General features: G+C 35.3%; 1 protein-coding gene across 1 annotated transcript; it reads right to left on the bottom strand.

Annotated features, from left to right (window-relative positions):
• Positions 1–20042: 20042 nt before the first annotated feature.
• On the bottom strand, positions 20043–20993 carry LOC141540819 (olfactory receptor 4D1-like). The gene has a single exon (XM_074264767.1). It carries the CDS (start codon positions 20991–20993, stop codon positions 20043–20045), a length of 951 nt encoding a protein of 316 aa, XP_074120868.1.
• Positions 20994–21300: the final 307 nt, after the last annotated feature.

Here is a 21300-nt window from a genome sequence, read left to right as displayed (position 1 = left end):
CCATTGACAGAAATTAGGATGATATAGGAGGGGTAAATGTAAGAGGAAAGTAATTGAGTTGTTATGGATAATTGAATAAGAAAGAGGGCTTAACTGTTGGTGGAGTTGTGAACTGATCCAACAATTCTGGAGAGCAATTTGGAGCTATTCCCAAAGGGTAATAAAATTGTACACATCTTTTGACAGAAATATCACATCTGGAACTGTATCCCAAAGAAATCATAAGAAAGGGAGAAGAACCTAAACATAAAAAATATTTATAGCAGCTCTTTTTGTGTTTGCAAGGATTTGAAAATTTAACAGATGCCCATCAACTGGCAAGACGACTGAGCAAGTTGTGGCTTATGAATAAAATGGAATACTATTGTGCTACAAGAAATGGTAAGCAGACATATTTCAGAAAAACTTGGAAAAACTTTACATGAACTAATGCTGAGTGAGGTGAGAAGAACCTGAAGAGCATTGTACATAGTAACAGCAAGATTGTATGATAATCAACTATGATAGACTTAGTTCTTCTTAGCAATACAGTGATCCAAGACAATTCCACTAGACATGGATGAAAAATGCCATCCATATCCAGAGAAAGAACTATGGAGACTAAATGCAGATCAAAGCATAATATTTTCACTTTAAAAGTTTTTTCTTTCTTGTAATTTTTCCCTTTTGTTTTGATTTTTCTTTCACAACATGACTAATGTGGAAATATGTTTGACATAATTATGTGTTTATAGATTATATTGGCTTGCTTGCTGTTTTGGGGAAGGAGAGGGAAAGAGAAGAAGAGAGAGAAAAAAATTTGAAACTTAAAATCTTACAAAAATAATGTTAAAAACTATCTTTACATGTAATTGTAAAAAAAAAAAAGAAATACTATTAAGTGGCAGGGGGGAAAATAAGGCTTAGTGCTTTGTAACTTCATGTCCTATAACTTCATGCATTTCTCTGACCTTCACCCACAGTTCACATACACACAGGTAGGGCACTGGGGGCATGGAAATACCAGAGGGATAATAGGATTGGACCAAATCCAAGAACTGATGATCAGTGTCTCTGGGTGCAAAGGAACAATGGGAGTTATTAAAAAGTGTCTGGACTATTTCATAATGCAGATGCAAAGTCTCTGAGTGTCCTATTTTGGGACAAAACCACTGGGGACATTTTGAATTATAGGGACTTCTGGAGTATAGAACGGCTGTTATCAGGAAAGAGTACTGCCTTTTAGATTGGAATGAACTGCCTAGAAGGTTTAGAAGAAAGAATTCTCCTGCTTCAAAAAGGCTATTGTGGTGAGTCAGCACCATGGATTGTGCCCTAACTCCACTTCACCTTTAGAAAAATAGATGAAAAGTTAAAAATTTAGTCAACTAGAACTAGAGAACATTTGATGATAACTGGAGTTACAAGGTGACTCACAAGTCTTCTATTGTAGCTGCCTCATTTTTCAGAAGAGGAAATCAAAACCCAGAAAATATCAGAAGTAGAATTTGAACTCAGATCTTCTGATGCCATTTCTTCCCACTGTGTTATGAAAGTACAGAGGTAGGGGGGGGAGGATGTGGGGGGTATTTGGAGAGACAGAGTGAGGAGTATTTATCTGTAAAACACTGCATAATTGAGTTGAGTGCTTTCTTACAGTAAAGTTATTGACTAATAACCTATCTCTGTGTTAAGGTGGAAGAAAAACAAAGAAAGAGGAAGGGAAAGGGAACAAACATTAAGCATAAACATTAGGCACTGTGCAAAGTACTTTATAATTATTATCTCATTTGAGTCTCACAAAAACACCAAGAGGAAATCATTCTCATTTTACATTCAAGGAAACTGAGGTAGACAGAAATTAACTAACTTTCACAGAATCACACAGTAAGTAGCCATAGGAGATTTAAACTCAGATCTTCCTAACTCCAAGTCTAAGACCAATTCTTTTACTCACTGTGCTACCTAGCTGCCTCAAAGTCTATAATCCCAAATCCAAGAGCCCTAGGAATAACAGTACCCCAGCACCAGACAACTGCTGCCTGTACAGCTCTACAACTCTCATAACCATCATTCAAGGAAGCATTCAATTATTTTTGGATCTGTACCTGGCAATTGCTTTTGTCTTCTCTGCGGCTTCTAAAGACCTGGAGAAGAAGGTTGTTGGCATTGTTTCATGATTCAACACCAGAAATGGACACAGTTTTATCAGTGGAAATCTCATCTATTCTGTCATTGTACCCTAAGGAACTTTTTTCCCCCCATTTGACAGGCAGCTAAAACTTTTTGCATGTATTGTCTCCTCAATTGGAATTGGACTAGCCTAAGGTTGAAGTCCATTTGCAAGTCAATGGATCAAAAAGAGCTCAGTATAAAAAGTGCTACTTAAGCAAGATAACCACATAAATATGTATCCATATATTGGATTTAACACATATTTCTACCATGTTTAACATATATTGGACTACTTGCCATCTAGGGAAGGGGGTGAGGGAAGAGGAGGAATTTGGAACACAAAGTTTTGCAAGAGTTAATATTGAAGAATTATCTGTGCATATGTTTTGAAAAATAAAAAAGCTTTAATAAAAAATTGGACAGTACTAAAAATGCAAATTTTTAAAGGAAAAAATAAAAAGTGCTGCTTAATATCAATTTTAAAGAGAGAATAGGAATTCAACACATAGCTAAAATTTTTTTGAGAGACAAGGAGCTGGCAGAATGCATACAACATATATAACATACAACAAGAGATAATATTGGAGACAAATGATGAGGATGAGGAATCATGGGTTAGTAAAAGTGACAGGAGCAAGGAGAGATAAAGGGATTATAGGATAGTATTACAACACAACAATATTCTATCGCACCTGTGAACCATAATTTCTTTAGCAAATCCCCAGTTTATGAAGCAACCAGATGATGGATGGAGAATTGGGCCTGGAGTCAGGAAGACCTGAACTGAAATCTGGCCTCAGACAGAGGCAATGTGATCCTAGGGCATGTCATTTAATCTCTGTCTGCCTTAATCTATTGAAAAAGGAGATGATAAATCACTCTACTATCTTTGCCAATAAGACCCTATACAGAGTCATGAAGAATTGGACGTGACTGAAATGACTATACAATAATAGCTGATAATATCTACTATGTTTCCAGTTCTTTGCTACCAAAAAGACCTGCTACAAATATTTGGATGTATATGGAATTTTTCTTTTTAACAATAAAGTAGAATTATTGAATGATGGCAAGAATCCATCTGAGATTATATGTTATGAGCCTATAGTAGGTGAAATCAGTTTGGTTTTGTGAGTTATTCCAGTGACATCATAGTAGATCAGAAACAAGATCCAATAAAGTGATCAGTAGAGATTACAAATTAGGAAGGCTTGCACAAAAAGAGAAAAATGTGGGATTCTAGGGTAGTCATTAGTGAGATGTTAAAGGGTCATGTCATAGTTCAAAGTGGATAAAACAAGACTGAGAGAGATGGCTTAGGAAATAAAAAATAAGTCAGAGGACTAGAACTCATGATAAGGAAAAATAGTAAGTTTTGTGTGAGATAGAAAGCAGGAGTGACAGAAAAACTTGGGTAGGGAGAGAAGAAAGTAGAGAAAGTGAAATTTCCAAATTTTGGATCTCATATATACCAAAATAAAAAAAAATGGATGAATAAATAATTGTGGAGAAAAATCTTAGAACTCTAATCCTTTCCAATCATGAGCTTTCTATGGCTTCAATTTCTCTTCAGAACTTTCTTCTTACTGTAAAAGTCTAGTGAATTTTCCCCTAAGCCATCTAAATGATAGAAGGAACTAATGGAAGATAGAATAATGCACTCTATAGATCTATAAGAAAAGATTATGAAGAAATTTAATTTGTTTAATATTAATAACATTATAATTTTGAAAACAGGTCACATTTTAAAGCAAGTGATCACAGAGTCTGGTAGATGTAATTTTTCAATTCATTTATCTTTTTAATAGATGTATGAATTTTGACATATCACATTCATCTAAGTTGTCCTATTGAAAGCGATGTTTTCATTTCTCCTCTTTATAATGGTATAGGTTTCTTAGTTTCAAATTTCATTCACATCTGATTCCAACCTCATAACTGTCCTATGAGATACAGTGAGAATAGACAATGCAAGTACAGATGAGCAAACTCAGGCTGGCAGAAATGCAATGACCTTGCCCAAGGTCTAGCTGCATAATGTTCACTCCCTTCTCAAAACCAGAAGACATATCCCTAGAACCTTCAAGGCAGAACACATCTCCTGCTTCTGTCATGTCTAAAACATTGGACTAAGCATAAGAATAACAATTATGCAGCTAACAGAGACAACCCTGTCTATGTCTTCAGGAGACGAGCTGAGCAAAGATCTTAGATTAGGGCACAAAGATACAAAATACCATGAATATGTAAAACAAAAGAGACTTTGTATCCCTCCCCCAATAAGTCAGATCTCTGCATCACAATCATTGCAAAGAAGTCCAAGAGGAAAACTATAAGGAAGAGTTTCCCATTGTTAGTGATCTTGAGGAGCTCCAGAAAGTAATGTCTATGCACGCTAATTTCAAATATGGAAGATAGCATAGTAGAAGTTGCCCAGGATTTAGAGACCACAGAAAAACAAAAGGAGATGTAAGACCAATGTGAAGGAAGAAGTAGCCAAAATCTCCTGCTCAGATAGCCACCACTTGAGAGTTTGTGATGGTGATATGACAAAGGGGCTGAGAAATGGCAACATAGCAAGGTAGTAACTTAGTGCCATCACTGAGAAGACTATACCACCATTTATTTAGGAGATAAAAGAAAATTGGGCTCATGTCCTAGTAAGAGGAGGTGTTGGTCTTATAAATGTGGTCAATTAGCATATTAGAGTCAAGACAGAAAAAAAACAAGTTCTACAACAGCCAGTTTCTGAAGTAGGATGTTCCTAAGAGTGTGTGGCATTTGGAGTCAGAGGTCACCATGGCTATAATGAGGTAGTTGCCTCAAAAGACTGTTAGGAAGATAATAACATCAAAACAGACAAATCTGCGGTTGTGAGTCTATGAGAATCCTAAGAGGTCAAATTCTGCTACTATCCTTGAGGTCAAAGTCTATCTTTTGACTTTTTTTATTCCTTAGCATAGTATCTGGTACATAGTAGACTTTAGTAAAATGCTCATTGACTGACTGACTAGCTTTTAGTGAGGTTCTCTGTTTCCATAGAATTTTTCTATTAAATAACTAGAATAGAAACATCAGAAACATTTTTAATTTAAAAAATCTCAAGTTTCTCCTTTAGTGTTTTGGAGTTAGAATTCAATAAATCTAAGATGTATTGATCTGTCATTATTTAAACCAAAATCTTCCACATTAGAAGCAGCTCCTTGTTAATTTCATTCTCCCCAAAATTTCAAGGAACCTAGAAGCTCAATAGATCTCTTAAGTCAAGGTGTAGAATAGAAGAAGAAAATTGTCATTGGCTTATGGAGTCATAGAGGATCATAAGATCATTGCTGACAGGGACCTCTGAGATAATCTAACACTTCTTCATTTTACAGGTGAGAAAACTGAAGTTTAGAGATGCTGAATGACTTTCTCCATAGTATGTAGATAGAATGTAACAAAGTGAATTTTGCTCCCAGAGACAGAATGCTTTGCATGTATTCACAAAACTTATCATCCTGAATTCAAATTTGGCCTCAGACACTTATAGTTCTATGATCCAGAACAAGTCACTTAATTTTACTAGCCTCAGTTTCCTCATATGTAAAATGAGATGAAAAAGGAAATGACAAACCATTTTGCCAAAAAAAAACACACACACACACAAAAAAACAAAAATTGAAATGGATCTTGTAGAGTGAGACACAACAAAAATGACAAATGGGAACAACAAAAATTCTGATTCCAAATACATTGTTGTTTCCTCTACACTAGGAATTAGGAGAAAAAACAGAAGTTCCACTTCCTTGCACAATCTCTCCTAAATTCTTTTGGGAAAATGTGATAAATAAATTTTAAATTGTACATTTTTCTGGCAGGGCAATTAGCTGAAATATTAGCTGAAGTTCTTTCCAGAATCTCATCATGTCCTCTGTAAGCTCCCCTCCAAAATTAGTACTATATACAGAGGTGCGCACACACACACACACACACACACACACACACACACACACGTGTATTGGAAGCATCTCTGAATTTGGAATAGTGGTCCTAGTTTTTGCTATTAACTTAATCAAGTCACTTCCCTTTTCTAGGTCTAAATTTCTTTATCTGTAAATTGGAAATGTCAAACTATGCGGTCAGAGAAAGAACAATGTACTTAGAGTCAGAGTACTTCAATTCAAAGCCAGGCTTTGTCATTTACTATGTGACCTTATAAAAGTCACTCCACATTCATGATCTTTCAGTTTCATCTCTATTTCTTGTGCTTAGTCACTGAAGTAATGATTTTCATATGCAAAAGTGAAGAAATGAGAAAAAGAGGGAAGGAAGACACATAGAAAAAATAGATATGAAAAGGAAGTGGAAGAAAATGAAGACAATGAAGAAAGAAGACTAAGGGGAAGACAGAGAAAGGAAGAATATGAGCTTGTATAAATTCTTTGTCTGTAAATTATATGCCTTTTTATTTGAAGGAAACGTACCCCCTGTATGCATGTGATCTATGTATTTCCATATTTCAGCTTAATTAGACATTGATGTGCAGACATGGATGGGTCATGATTTGCCTAAAAGAAAGGAGTGTTGGCATCAATGAAAATAGAGGCACTGAAATAGTGAGATTTATTACCCTGAGAAAGCCATATTTAACTGAATTGGGATTCACTCTTAACAAAAATGTCATAAAATCTTTTGAAAGCTGCCTTCTTGTTAGTACAGTCATATATTACAATACAGAAACATGTACAGTGGAACAATCTTTTGAATAGTCTGCCTCGGTGTCAATTTCCTCATCCATCGAGATTAGATTATCTCCAATGTTCTTTTCACATCTATCATTTGCTAATTCAATTCAGCAAACATTTTTGAGTCCTTAATATGTACTGGGGACTGTGGCGAATGCAAATATACATAAGGTATAGTCTGTACTCTTTTCCGGGAGCCTGAAGTTTCACTGTATTACTATTTAATGTCATTTTCTAACTTACACACATATATGTGTGTATGTGCAGCATGCACACATATACACACAAACACAAGATGTCACTGGATCTAAGATGGTTGAACAAAAAGTCATGCAAATTCCTCAGTTGCTAAATAAATTGAAAATCTTCTCTTTAGGAGACCTTAAAAAGAAGATTACTCAGTGAATAATTAAGACAAATATTTTGTGTTTTGTATATTTTGTGATGAGATTTTTTTAATCAACACTTTTTATTTTTCAAAACATTTGCATAGATAATTTTTCAACATTAATCCTTGCAAAACCTTGTGTTCCAATTTCTCTCCCATCCCCTAGATGGCAAGTAGTCCAATATATATTAAACATGGTAGAAATATACGTTAAATCCAGTATCTGCATATTTATACAATTATCTTGCTGTACAAGAAAAATTAAATAAACCAGGAAAAATGAGAAAGAAAATAAAATGCAAGCAAACAAAAACAAAAAGAGTGAAAATCCTATGTTATAAACCACACTTAGTTCCCACAGTCCTCTCAGGATCATTGGAATGGGTCTGAATCATCTCATTGTTGAAGAGAGCCGAATCCATCAGAATTTATCATGTGATGAGATCTTGAGTGATTGAGTGATTGAGATATGAAATGAAGAAAGGTGAAAGAGTAAGGCCATTCTTAAATATGCTAATTGATACATTGATTGTTATATTCAATATTTATGAGCAGAAGAGGTCTCAGAGTAGACATGAAGAGGAATTAAAATGTGATGCTAAATCTAAGATAGCAGAGTTAAGAGAAAGGGAAAGGGGTAGAGTGGAAAAAATATGTAAAAATTGATGAAGAGAAGAAAAGAAAAAGATAGAATAAGAGAAGAGAAAATCACATAGATAAATAGGTATGGAAAAGAAGTGGAAGAAAATGAAGATAATGAAGGAAGACTGAAGAGAAGGAATGCTAATTGGGTGAATTGTATGGTCCATGAATCAGTCTGTCACTTGATATAAAAGAAATACATTCCATGTATGTGAGTAATCTGTATCCATCTTTTTGCTCCCTATCTTCTCCTCTTTCCACTTCATAACTCTGGCTGTATATGTGCATAAGATTTAGCTGCGCATAAAAGATTATATCAACCTCCATTCTTACTTCCAACAAAGTCACCAAATTCTTAGGCTTATGCCTTCTATCCCTCCTGATAATGCTGCCTTGTGTCACCCTTCCAATGAGGACTTGTCATATGCTACACTCCTAGGGATCCTCACCTATCTACTACCTTAAATGAGAGAAGGGATCTATGACTTTAATTTTTCAGGGAAGATTATAGTTTTACAAATTTCCCTGATCTTTGCTCAAAACTAACATATGTACAGGTATGGCCCAAAGATTCAGAGGGTAATCACAAGTGGAAACAAGATTGGGTCCAATCAAGGAAGCAGAATTGAAGACACTGTCACTAGAGGCAAGGAACAATGGGGATTATTGAAATATACCTGAAAACATGCATACAGAATTTGAAATTCCTGTTGTAGAACAACACCCACTAGGGCCATTACAAATTATAAGACTATTAGGGGTGTAGAATTGGAGGTATCATAAAGGACAAAAAAAAAAAAATTGTTTAGCTGGAAAGTCAGCACCATGGATAGAGCCAAGCCTTTTGGACAACTAGATGAAAAGTGAAAATTTGTTAAATATTGGATATGAAAATTGATTATGTGGGTTCAAGTTTAATTTCATATAATTTCTTTCTATTGTATGATTGGACAAATAGTTTCATCTATTTGATGATGATATTACTTTTCTCATATATAAAATGAGGAAGATAATATTCATATTACGTAGTTTACAAGGTTTTTGTGGAGCACAAATGAGAAAAAAAGGAGGGAAAAAGGAATAGGACTTGGATCTAACCAGGACATGGATTTCATAGCTAGAGGCAACTCCTGAATGGAGAAATATCTCTCAGTATAGGTAAGCACCTTCTCTGCAACTTACAGAATTACCCAGAACTCTGGGAGGTTGTATGATTTAGCAGTGTCACACAGCCAATATAGTCAGAAGCAGAATTTGAATCTTAGTGTCCAAGACCAACTTTTCAATCCCTTACACTGTGCTTTCTCTTCTATATTAAATATCCCTGTAAATGATCTCATAAAGTTCTATATAACTGCCACCTATTACATCAGGGTTTTTTTTTAGCAGAAATCAGAACCTTGAGTAAAGGGATATGTTAAGGATTGGTAGAAGAAGGAAGAGAAAAATAAAAAGTATAGCAGAAAGGGGCAAGGAGTTTGCAATTAAATTCAACTAAACACCATAAAAAGTGTACTCCTTGAAAGTAAGAGCTTTAATTTTTGCCCTGAATCCCTTCCCCTATCACACTGACTTGATCCATAAATGTTTTGAGTTGAATTGAATAGAAAGGAACCATGTGACCCTGAGGAGGAGTATGAAATTATTAAGGCTCCAAGGTAGTTGAAATCAGTAACCACAGCCTTTCACATCTATATTTAAAGCCAAGCTATAATTTAATATTTTGAGAAAATTAACTAGTTACTCCAGAGACAGTTAAATTCCCAGACTGATTTGTCACCATCCCAGTTCTAGAATGGAATCCATATAGAAAATGATTTTAGAAAGAAATGGAAGGGGCTATATAGAATTCAACTCTTTCATCTGCAATACATAGAGAATCCATGAGGAAGAACTAAGGGTTTCAAACATGGAGTGTTCATATATCTGATCATATTATATATATGGACATACTCATCTATGTTCTCCTAATACATGGCCCAGACCTATAGAGAGCCCCAGGAAATGAAGAGCAATATCTAGTTTATGAAAGAATGGTAACCACTTCTCCATGGCTTTATAAGATTAGACAAGAGAAAATCAATCTATATTAAAGCAGGAAGGGTTTACATTAGTGATTAAGAAGTCTGGTCTTAAGATTAAGATTAAGTCTGGTCTTCCAGAAGTTTAAAACAAAACAAAACAAAACAAAACAAACAAACAAACAAAAAAAAAAACAACACTCAGGTGAGCAAATGAGATTAGGCATCTCTCTTCCATTGCTTCTTTAAGAAGAAAACAGATAACCATCTGATATTCTTTGATTGAGGTCAGGAGATAAGATGAAATAAACTCAGGTTTGTTTTGACTCTAGGATTCTATAATTGGAAAGGCATTCAAATCACAAGAGAAATGTTAGCTCCTCAAAACATGAGTCCTCCTTGTTTGGAAACTCCAGGATTCCATACTGAATGTTAGAAATTTGGTTCAAATTTAATTCATTTCAAAGTAATTCTGTACTTTGTCATGATTGATTATTCACCCACTTCCTTAGGTCATTTCCATAGGTCCTCTATAAATGTTTGAATTCTTTTTTTGAAAGAGAGATATTAAAATAGACTCTCAACTATTGCTTAGGCAACCCAGGCAATCTTCTATTTATTTCCATCATTTCCATCCTCTATCTGATGAGCCTTAGAAGAGGTTCCAATTAAATGCTATGGTGTAAATTATTGCCTTTCTTCTAAAGACTCAGAAATGTACATGTTCAATAATAATCTCTCCCCTGAGCTTCAGTTTGTCACTATCATAATACTCCTCAGGAATCTGCAAAGGTCTTTTTTTTAGTTTTAAAGCTTTTATTTTGAAAATATATGCTAAGATATACTATAAGATATTTAATATGTATGGGAATGCCTGCCATCTAGGGGAGGGGGTGGAGGGAAGGAGGGGAAAAATTCGTAACAGAAGGGAGTACAAGGGATAATGTTGTAAAAAAAAATTACCTATGTATATGTACTGTCAAAAAAATGTTATGATTATAAAATTAATAAAAAAAAAGAAAATATATGCTAAGATATTTCAACATTCACCCTTGCAAAACTTGTGTATCGAATGTCTTTCTGTTTCTCTTCCTCCCACCACCTCCTTTAGATGACAAGTAGTCCAGTATATGTTAAACATGTTCAATTCTTCTAAACATATTTCCACAATTATTATGCTGTACAAGAAAAATAAGATCAAAAGGGGAAAATGAGAAAGAAAACAAGTGAGCAAACAAGATCAAAAAAGTAAAAATACTATGTTGTGATTTACACTCAGTTCCCATAGTCCTCTCTGGGTATGATGGCTCTCTCCATCACTAGTCCATTGGAACTGGCCTGAATCCCCTTGATGGTGAAAACAGCCATGTCCATCAGAATTGGTCACCACATAATCTTCTTGTTGTGTACAATGTTCTCTTGGTTCTACTTGCTTCCCTTGGCATCAATTCATGTAAGTCTCACCGGGCCTTTTTGAAATCACTCTGCTGATCATTTCTTATAGAACAATAATATTCCATAACATTCATACTCAGAATGGTCATCTTTTTATCTTGTGCTTGCTTACTGGTCTATCTCATAAAAACAACAAAACCCAGTATATGACTTCTTGTTCAGTCATTTTTCAATCATATCTGACTCTTTATGATCCCATTTGGAGTTTCCTTGACAAATTTATTGAAATGGTTTATTCTTTCCTTTTCCAGTTCATTTTACAGATAAGAAAACTGAGGCTAACAGGGTTAAGTGACTTCTTTAGGTCACAGCGCTATAAGTTTCTGAGACCATACTTGAAGTCAGGCTAATGAGTCTTTCTGATTCCAGGCCTAGCACTCTGCTTCCTAAGTGCCCCAGTATAAGAAGTACTGACCAAAAGCCCTTAGAAAATATTAACCTGTTTAAAGCACATATGGACCATATTTTAAAGTTTGGAGATTAGATCAAGATAGTTAATAGTTAAGTAGTATAGTTATACCATAGATGTAATATTGCCTTTGTTTGGTTTGGCTTTGCCTATTTGCTATTAATTGTACATACCTGAACCATGAGTCTCGTCATCCAAATTCACTAGAAGCTACACTAGTTGTATAGATAATAGCTGTCTGTGCAGAAAGTTGAGTTCCTTAGTTCTGATAATGTATAGATTGGAGTTGATACCAAGGGAAGGGGACATCTCAGACTCTTGCCCGGGGCCTTATGGATGATAAGATACAAGTATTTGGTTCTCTCTTAGCCCATCATTGCCTATGGATCCATGAACGATACATTCTGAAGTTGAAAAAAACTGAAATCACAATTCATATTGGGAGATGAGTGCCAGGAACTTTCACCTTGAAGTTATTGATTTCTTGAAGAGCCCACCTCTAAGCATTTGTCACTGAACATGTGATCAACATCAAATCCAAAGCCATTATTAGCCCCATAGGCTTAGTGGAAAAAATTACCAGTTGGAAATTTACGTTGGAAGATATAAAAAGCTGTTTCATCATTCTGTCTTGAGATGAATAAGCAAATTATTGAACACCAAAATTTTATCTCATAAATTTGGATTCAGATATCTAAGATTTATTAGTGGGATTTTTAATTTTTCTGATGCAGCCAGTCACATTAAAATCATATATTAGTAAAGCATTTATAGCTCAATGGTGCTATAAATATATAACAACTATAACAACTCCTTGAAACTTTCAATTCATCTCCATCTTGATATCATAGTGATCTCTCAAACTCAACACAGTCAAGATTGAACTTATCATTTCCATCCTACTCAAATTGCCCACTCTCCCAGTTCCTTAATGAGTCCTCTTAGATGCCTAGATACTAAAATGAAGTCATTACTAATTCTTCCTTCTTATAGAGGGCCCACAGATAGTGGGGGAACTATGGGAGAGGTATAAGACCCTTCAGCTCAGAGGGAACTTGCTGACAAATCTGTTCAGCTCCCCATCTTCCCAAAGGGCTCTCAGACTTCTTGAGAAGTCAGGAGACAGAAATAACCTGTGTTGTAATTAAAGTAAAGTGATACCAAGTGGCAAAGAATCCTCTAGATACAAAAGCAAGTTGTTTATGTGGACCTATATGTGCAATGTTGCTTTGGTTATATAAGATGTTAGGGTATATAAGACTGAGAGAATTTGGAATAAATGGACTCCATATTTGACCTTCCATGGAGATCCCTGCCTCATCACTCCTCCTCTAGGACCAAGGACTCAGGCTGATAACAAGATCCTCAGAGAGCTACATCCTCTTCCTCAACCTCCAAATCCACTCAGTTGCTATGTCCTTTCTCCAGTATCCCTTATAGTTTATTCCTTTCCTTATACTCATTTTTTGACTATCCTAGTTCATATTCTTATCATCTCTTAATTTAACTAATAAAGTAATCTTCTAATTGGTTTCCCAGTCTCTGGTCTCTCTCCATTATAATTCATTCTCAGAATAATTTTTGTAGTCCACTCTACTAATCAAAAACTTTCATGATTCTTTGTTGCCTATAAGAAAAATTAAAAATTCCTTAATCTGACATTTAAGAACTTCCACAGTCACCACAACATAGCATTTCCACTCTTTCTGTTATTGTTTGCTTGCATTTTTGTTTCCCTTCTCGGTTTTTTTTCTTTCTAGATCCGACTTTTCTTGTGCAGCAAGATAACTGTATAAATATGTCCACATATATTGGATTTAACATATACTTAAACATATTTAACATGTATTGGACTATCTGCCATCTAGGGGAGGGGATGGGGGGAAGGAGGGGAAAAGTTGGAACAAAAGATTATGCAAGGGTCAATGTTATAAAAATTACCCATGCATATGCTTTGTAAATTAAAAAATAATAAATAAATATTTAAAAAAAAACAACTTCCACAATCTGACACCAACATATTTTTCCAGCTTTATTTCACATTGCTCTCCATTATACACTTTAAATTCCATACAAACTTCATGAGTAGCCCTTTCCTTCAGCCTAAACTCAAACTGCTATTTCTTGCTGAAAAGCATTGTATAGGCAATCCTTTTAGTTTAAGATTCACCTCCTCATCTCTTATCTTCATCCTTCTGTTTTTTAAGGTTTATCTGAGGTTCCCTAACCTCTGTGAAACTTTTCCAGTGAAAATTTTTTCTCCCTATCTAAATTTTCCTAGAATCTTGTGCCTGGATTAACCCTTTATATATTGCATGTTGCATTATTATTATGCATCATATTATACACCATTACATATGTGTTTATACATTTAATGTATTATATTATTTATAATTTTTTCATATTAGCGTGTTTATTTACATGTTTATACACATATTATAATTATACATCATTATATTTATACATGTATACAAATATACATTACTCCCACTCCCAGGAGATGGAACTATTTTACTTTTTTTATCATTCTGATTCCTTGTACTTAATACAGTGCTTTGCCCATTTAAGATATTTAACTAAATGTTCATTGATTTGAATGCCAACATTCCTTGGTTTTCTAATTAATCCCAATCTAATACATCTCAACTTTTTAATGATTAAAGGTGAATTAGAGGGATACTGAATTCAATGGGAAGTCTCAAAAAAATTCTCCTTGGATGATGATAATCAATCTCCTCCGGCCAATGAGAGTCATGTCCACAACAGTCTCACAGCTGACTTCATTTCTTGCTTTCATAGAGTGTATATCATGAGTTTCAAAATATGGGGCAAAACTGAATAGCTGATGGAAATGACTTTGCCTGTAGGGAAGGTGGTGAAGGGCCAGGCATATGTATAGATACAGGAGCACAAAATTCAGGAAAGGAAAAAAGGGAGGGAGGGAGGAAGAGAGGAAGGAAGGAAGGAAGGAAGGAAGGAAGGAAGGAAGGAAGGAAGGAAGGAAGGAAGGAAGGAAGGAAGGAAGGAAGGAAGGAAGGAAGGAAGGAAGGAAGGAAGGAAGGAAGGAAGGAAGGAAGGAAGGAAGGAAGGAAGGAAGGAAGGAAGGAAGGAAGGAAGGAAGGGAGGGAGGGAGGGAGGGAGGGAGGGAGGGAGGGAGGGAGGGAGGGAGGGAGGAAGGAAGAAAGGGAGGGAGGGAGGGAGGAGGGAGGGAGGGAGGGAGGGAGAATAATGAGTGTAAATGCTTATATCATGCTGATGATACTACTTTTCAATTTAATTTCCAAATTTATATATATTTTAAATATTTTTACATTTATATAAATTGTTATATAAATCAAAACACTAATAAGATAGTTTAAGCAGTTTTTCAACGCCCATGCTTTTTGGCCCAGTGATACCCCCACTAAATTTATTGATTTAGAACGCTATTGTAAGGGAATAAAAGTGTAGTTGTAGAAAAATATTTCTTTTAGCAATATTTGTAATAGGAAAAAACACATGCTTAAAACAAAACACATGCTCAACAGGTGATCTAGAAATTTCCAAACACATTATTGTACATCATTGCACACTAAGGGTTTTTAAATATGAGAATTACAAAGAATATATAAAGACATAAAGTAATGCAAAATGGATACAATATAATAAAGGAATGATTAAACTATGTGAATGAAATTATTAACAACAACAAAAGTGAGGATAAATTCATAGGACAACTTCATCTTTACCTTGTTAGAGTTAATACATTTTTTATTCTTTCAACAATATGTAAATTTTTAAAAATAAAAAAACTATGTAAATTATAGGGGTGTAAAGTATATGTTACAAATTTTATAAACTGTTCTAATACATATATATTTCACAATGTGATAAATTTTAATAAACACAAATTGCAGGACCTAGGATTACAAAAAAAGAAGCAAATGCAGCAATAAAGATGGAAAAATTCAAGCTGGATGTGAGTTCATGTAAAGAAGAAATTGACATTTTAGGACAATAAAATATGAATAAGATATTGTCACCAAAAGCTAATGCAAATTAAGACTGCATGTTTATAAAGAAGATCCAACTCACTTCCAGTTGATCAATGATGGACAGAAACAACTACACCCAGAGAAGGAACACTGGGAAGTGAATGTAAATTGTTAGCACTACTGTCTATCTACCCAGGTTACTTATACCTTCGGAATCTAATACTTAATGTGCAACAAGAAAATGGGATTTACACACATATATTGTATCTAGGTTATACTGTAACACATGTAAAATGTATGGGATTGCCTGTCATCTAGGGGAGGGAGTAGAGGGAGGGAGAGGATAATTTGGAAAAATGAATACAAGGGATAATGTTATAAAAAAAATTACTCATGCATATATACTGTCAAAAAATTATAATTATAAATTTTTTAAAAAGACTGCATGTTTATAAGTATAAAATAGAGAATAAAAAACATGTTTGCCCCATGTAATTCTGCCTTCATCAGACCCACATGTAGAATTGTGTGTTCTGATCTGTTCTTGACATTTTAGGAGAGGAGATTAACAAATAGGTGATCATACAGAGGGAGGATCATCAAGATGGTTAGATGACTGGAAACAATGCTAAACAAGAGTTGATTGAAGGGACTGAAGGTGTTCAGCATAGAGAAGAAAACATTTAAGGAGAATGTTATCTACATTGGCTTATGTTTGATGACTGGTATATAGGAGAAAGATTCAGCTTATTTTGCCTAACCCCTGAGAGAGCAATGAAGATAGACAATGAAATTACAAAAAGGCAGATTTGTGCTCAACATAATATTCCTAACAACTAGGAAATTAGGATACAAAGCCAGACTTGGTTACCTCAGGAAGTAATGAGTTCCCCATCATTGGATGTCTGGAAATGGAAATTAAATGAACATTTGTGATATTCCAAGTGTAGACTAGATTCATGATTCAGCTATATGTCAAACTAGCTGACCTCTGTGGTATCTTCCAATTTAAATACTCTATGGCTCTGTAACTAGTAAGCTGCATCACTTTGGACAAGTCATCTAACATTTCTGAGCCTCAGTTTCTTCATCTGTAATATGGGGATAGTATTACTTGCTCTACATAACTTTTATGGTTGATAGAACCAAACAGGTACCAAAATACATATATATAAAGCACTTTGAATACTATAGTGGCAAGATTGCAGGATGTGATTTCAACCAAAGTTGAAATTCTATCTCTGAAGCTAACTGTAATGAGTCATTTCAGTTCAATGAGATCTGTACCCTCTTCTGGGCAACAGAAACAATAAAGTAATGTCATGCAGTTTATATCAGACAGCTATAAGTAAAGGCTCTAGAAATTTACAGCATTATAAAAATATATATTATTAATTTAAATTATTGAAAAACCTGGAAATATTTGCATGAAGTGGTGTTGAGTGAAGTGAGCAGAACTGAAAGAACATTGTACACAGGAACAGCAAGATTGTGTGATGATAAACTTTGATAAACTTGATTCTTCTGATCACTACAGTGATCTAAGACAATTCCAAAAGACTCATAATGGAAAATCCTGTCCACATCCAGAGAAAAAATAGCGGGCTCTGAATGAAGATTGAAGCATACTATTTTAACTAATACTATTTTTTGTTTTTGTTTTTCTTTTTCATGGCCTTTCCCTTTTGTTCTGATTCTTCTTTCACAACCCAATTAATTTGAAATTGTTTAATATGATTAAGCATGTATGACTAATATCAGATTACTTGCCATCTTGGGGAGAGATGAAGGCGGGGAAGAGAGAAGAAAAAAAATTGGGAATCAAAATCTTATTAAAATGACTATTGGAAATTATTTTACATATAATTAGAAAAAATAAAATAACTATTAAGTGGAAAAAATAAATTGATCTATTATATATCCTATTATATTTTAAATTTTAATTTTAAATGTATTCCTAGATCATATTGTTAATAATTCAAATTATTTCATTATATATCATCTTTTCCCTCCTAGCTCTGCTTCTGACTCTCTGGATTTTATCACATTTCTCCTACCACCTCTACCCCCTGAAACATTATTTCCCACCTGTAGCCTCTTTCTCCCATTGATAAAATCCACTATGTTGGCCAGTATCCCAAGCTAGCCATTTTTCATTCCCCTCCTAATTCTGTTCCTAAGTGTTCAGACTTTATCACCATGTCTCAGTTATAATCTTACCCTGGTACATCCCTCCACTCCTCCTGACCCCTTCTCTTTCCCAAGGGTGAGTTCCTCCTTGAGCCTATACTGTGGAGAGGGGCCCAAAATTGTCATCCTCTATTCCCCTCCTGCTGCTGTTTATAACTCTTTAAACATAGGCACCGTGCCTAGTACATAGTAAATGCCTAAGAAATGCTTGCTGCCTGCATTCCTGCCCTTATTATCTCCTATTTGTTCCAAAACAGTTGTTGGTAGGATACTTATTTAAAGACACATACACACCCACACAGAGGAGAGAAAGGCTCAATGACAGAAACAAATAAAAGAGGACTAGAAACAGAATTATGGAATTGTAGAGTATAATAATTATCAGTGGTCTACTCACGCTCCAAAATGAATCCACACTATAATATTCCCAACAAGTCATCCTACACTCTGCCAGATGATCTTCACTGAAGGTAATCTCACTACTTTCTGATATAGTGCATTTCTATTTTTTGATGGCTTTAATTGTTAAAGAATGTGTTCCTGGACAACAGGAATCAGTTTGCCACTGTTCAGCTTCCACCCATTGTGGTAGCATGTCAAGATCTTTCTGAATCCTGGTTGTCACCCAATTAATTACCTAGTTTATTAGTTTTATAGACTACAAAACTTAGTAAACGTGCCATTTAGAACTTTATCTAAGTCATTGATTAAAAATGTGAATTAATCAGTATAGAGGCAAGCAGAGATCTCGGCAACAGTCCATTGAAGATCTTTTTCTGAGGTAAAAGGCAACTTTTTTGACTACTGGAGAAAAAAATGGCAAGTCCCTCCAATATCCTTGTCAAGAAAATCCAAAATGGGATCACAAAGGGTCAGACATGACTGAAAACAACTGAACAATCATAACTAATGACTATTCTTGGAGTTTAGCCATTCATCCAGTTCTGTATCCTTACTATCTACTAATTATATTTTCATCTATCCTGCATCTCTTCCCTTTTCACACAATAATAACAGAAGTTAATCATTTCACTAAATTCTATGTTAACTGTATCTACTACATTCCCTTGATGTGCACAATTTGTAACTATCAATAAAGGAGAAAAGATTAAACTGAGAGCCTTTTTTCAATAAAGCCATACTGGCTTTGTGTAATTAATACTTTCTTTACTAGATACTCATAATCATCTCTTTAATAATTAGTTCTAAAATTTTGCCAGAATCGAGGTCAAGTTTACTGACCTATAGTTTGCAGACATTTTTGTCTTTCCTTTTTTGAAACTGGAACAACTTTTGCCCTTCTATAATCCTTCAGAATCTCTTGTCTTCTCCACAATCTTCTGAATATCATGGACATCTAAACAGTCATATCCACCAGTTCTTTCAGTTGAAACACAGAGAAATCACTAGAGACAGAGAAATCAAGGAAAAACAGAAATAAAAATAAAGACACAAGGAGAATAGACAGACATTCGTGGAGAAGACAGTCTTCTGTGAATGTGAAGACACATTCAAAACTACATACTTTTGTTCATAACTGGTTCACCTTAGTCATCTCACATACACACTCAATATTTTTGTCTATCCAAAATGCTTCTTATCAGGCGTGAAGCCTCCTGAACTCCTTTTTCAAAAATCATCTGAATAAAAGAAGAATTATTAGAAAGAAGAATAGTATGTCCCACAGTCTTACAAAAAAAAAGCATTTGGGAGATAACAGAAGAGAAAAATATGCTTAGGCAACTTTAGGATATGATTATAGAATCAGAACCATTTAGCTTTGATATGATCCAGTGGGTAAGAGAGAAGCAGAAATCATTTCCCTCTGTGACTTGTATTGATATCACATGTGATTATTCATCAAGGCTAACACACCCATAAATAGGATGGTTTATATTTCTCTTCTAAAGGTGATACAGAATTCTTATATAGAAAGTCTATGCATCTTTTACTCCATCCCTATACATGATATCTGGGGGATTGGAGAATTAGAATAAGTGGTAAGGGGAATATAGGCTAAAATTGCCTATTTTCTATATGTGACAATCTAAGGCTGAAAGAGGTAAAATGACGTATCTAAAGTCAACTTGCATGAATTTCACTCATTCTACAAATCACTAATTGCTTCCCTAACCTCTTAATGGCAGATCTCATCTCCTGATTCCTGAGGGTATAAATCATGGGGTTTAGCATGGGAGTGATGACTGTATAACTGATGGAGACAGCTTTGTCTATAGGGAAAGAGATGAAAGGCCGAGCATAGATGTAGATGCATGGCACAAATATCAGGGACACCACGATGATATGAGTGGTACAGGTGAGGGAAGCTTTGCGCCTTGCCTCCCCTGAGTGAGATCTCAGCATCACTAAGATGACTGTGTAGGAAGCCAAGAGGATGAGGAACCAAATGAGGTCCAACATCCCACTGTTGGTAATCATGAGAAGCTCCAGAAAAGAAGTATCTGTACAGGCAAGCCTCAAGACTTGGGGAACATCACAATAAAAGTTATCCAGGATTCTGGGGCCACAGAAAGGCAAGGGAAGCAGGAGAGCGAGCTGAACAATGGAGTGGGCAAAGCCTCCTGCCCAGGCAGCCACAACCAGCCCAAAACACATTTGAGGATTCATGATGGTGACATAATGGAGGGGCCGGGAGATGGCAATGTAGCGGTCAAATGCCATCACTGAGAGGAAGAAGACTGTAGCACCCCCTAGAAAATGGAAGAAAAAGATCTGAGTCATGCAACCCTGGTAGGAAATGGTTTTGGACTCAGATATGAAGTCAATCAACATCTTAGGAGTAGTGACAGATGAAAAACAGACATCTACAACAGCCAAGTTCCGGAGAAGAAAATACATGGGAGTGTGGAGTCGGTTGTCAGAAGTCACAATGACCATAATGAGAAGATTGCCCAAAATGGTTGTTATGTAGACAATCAGGAATACCAGAAACAGAAAATCCTGCAGCTCCCGAGTCTCTGAGAGTCCCAGGAAGACAAACTCTGTCACCTTAGTGAAGTTCCCTGCTTCCATAGGATCTTTCTAACACACCTAGAGAGGAAACAAACCAAATGTAAAAAGGAAGGAAGGGAGGAAGAAAGAGGGATGGAGGGAGAGAAGTAATGCTGTTACAAATTGCCAAGGCTGGAGGAGACCCTGATGCAATCAATACCAATTGCCAGTGGGTGGTGCTGAATAGAAGCAGGAGACTGGGCATTCCATAGAAAGTCACATAGCTGGTAGAAAATAAGACAAATCCAAATTACTAGCATAATACTGACCAAATCTAGCCGGTATGAATGATTAATAAAATTTCAAAATTAATAAATTCCCTTCATGA

This window comes from Sminthopsis crassicaudata, chromosome 4, assembly GCF_048593235.1.
Source record: "Sminthopsis crassicaudata isolate SCR6 chromosome 4, ASM4859323v1, whole genome shotgun sequence".
NCBI lineage: Eukaryota > Metazoa > Chordata > Mammalia > Dasyuromorphia > Dasyuridae > Sminthopsis > Sminthopsis crassicaudata.
This window is presented reverse-complemented; position numbering and strand designations above follow the sequence as displayed.

What these genes read in the sequence shown, in the direction of transcription:
- LOC141540819 (XM_074264767.1), bottom strand. Translation starts at nt 20,993, where the DNA reads ATGGAAGCAGGGAACTTCACTAAGGTGACAGAGTTTGTCTTCCTGGGA.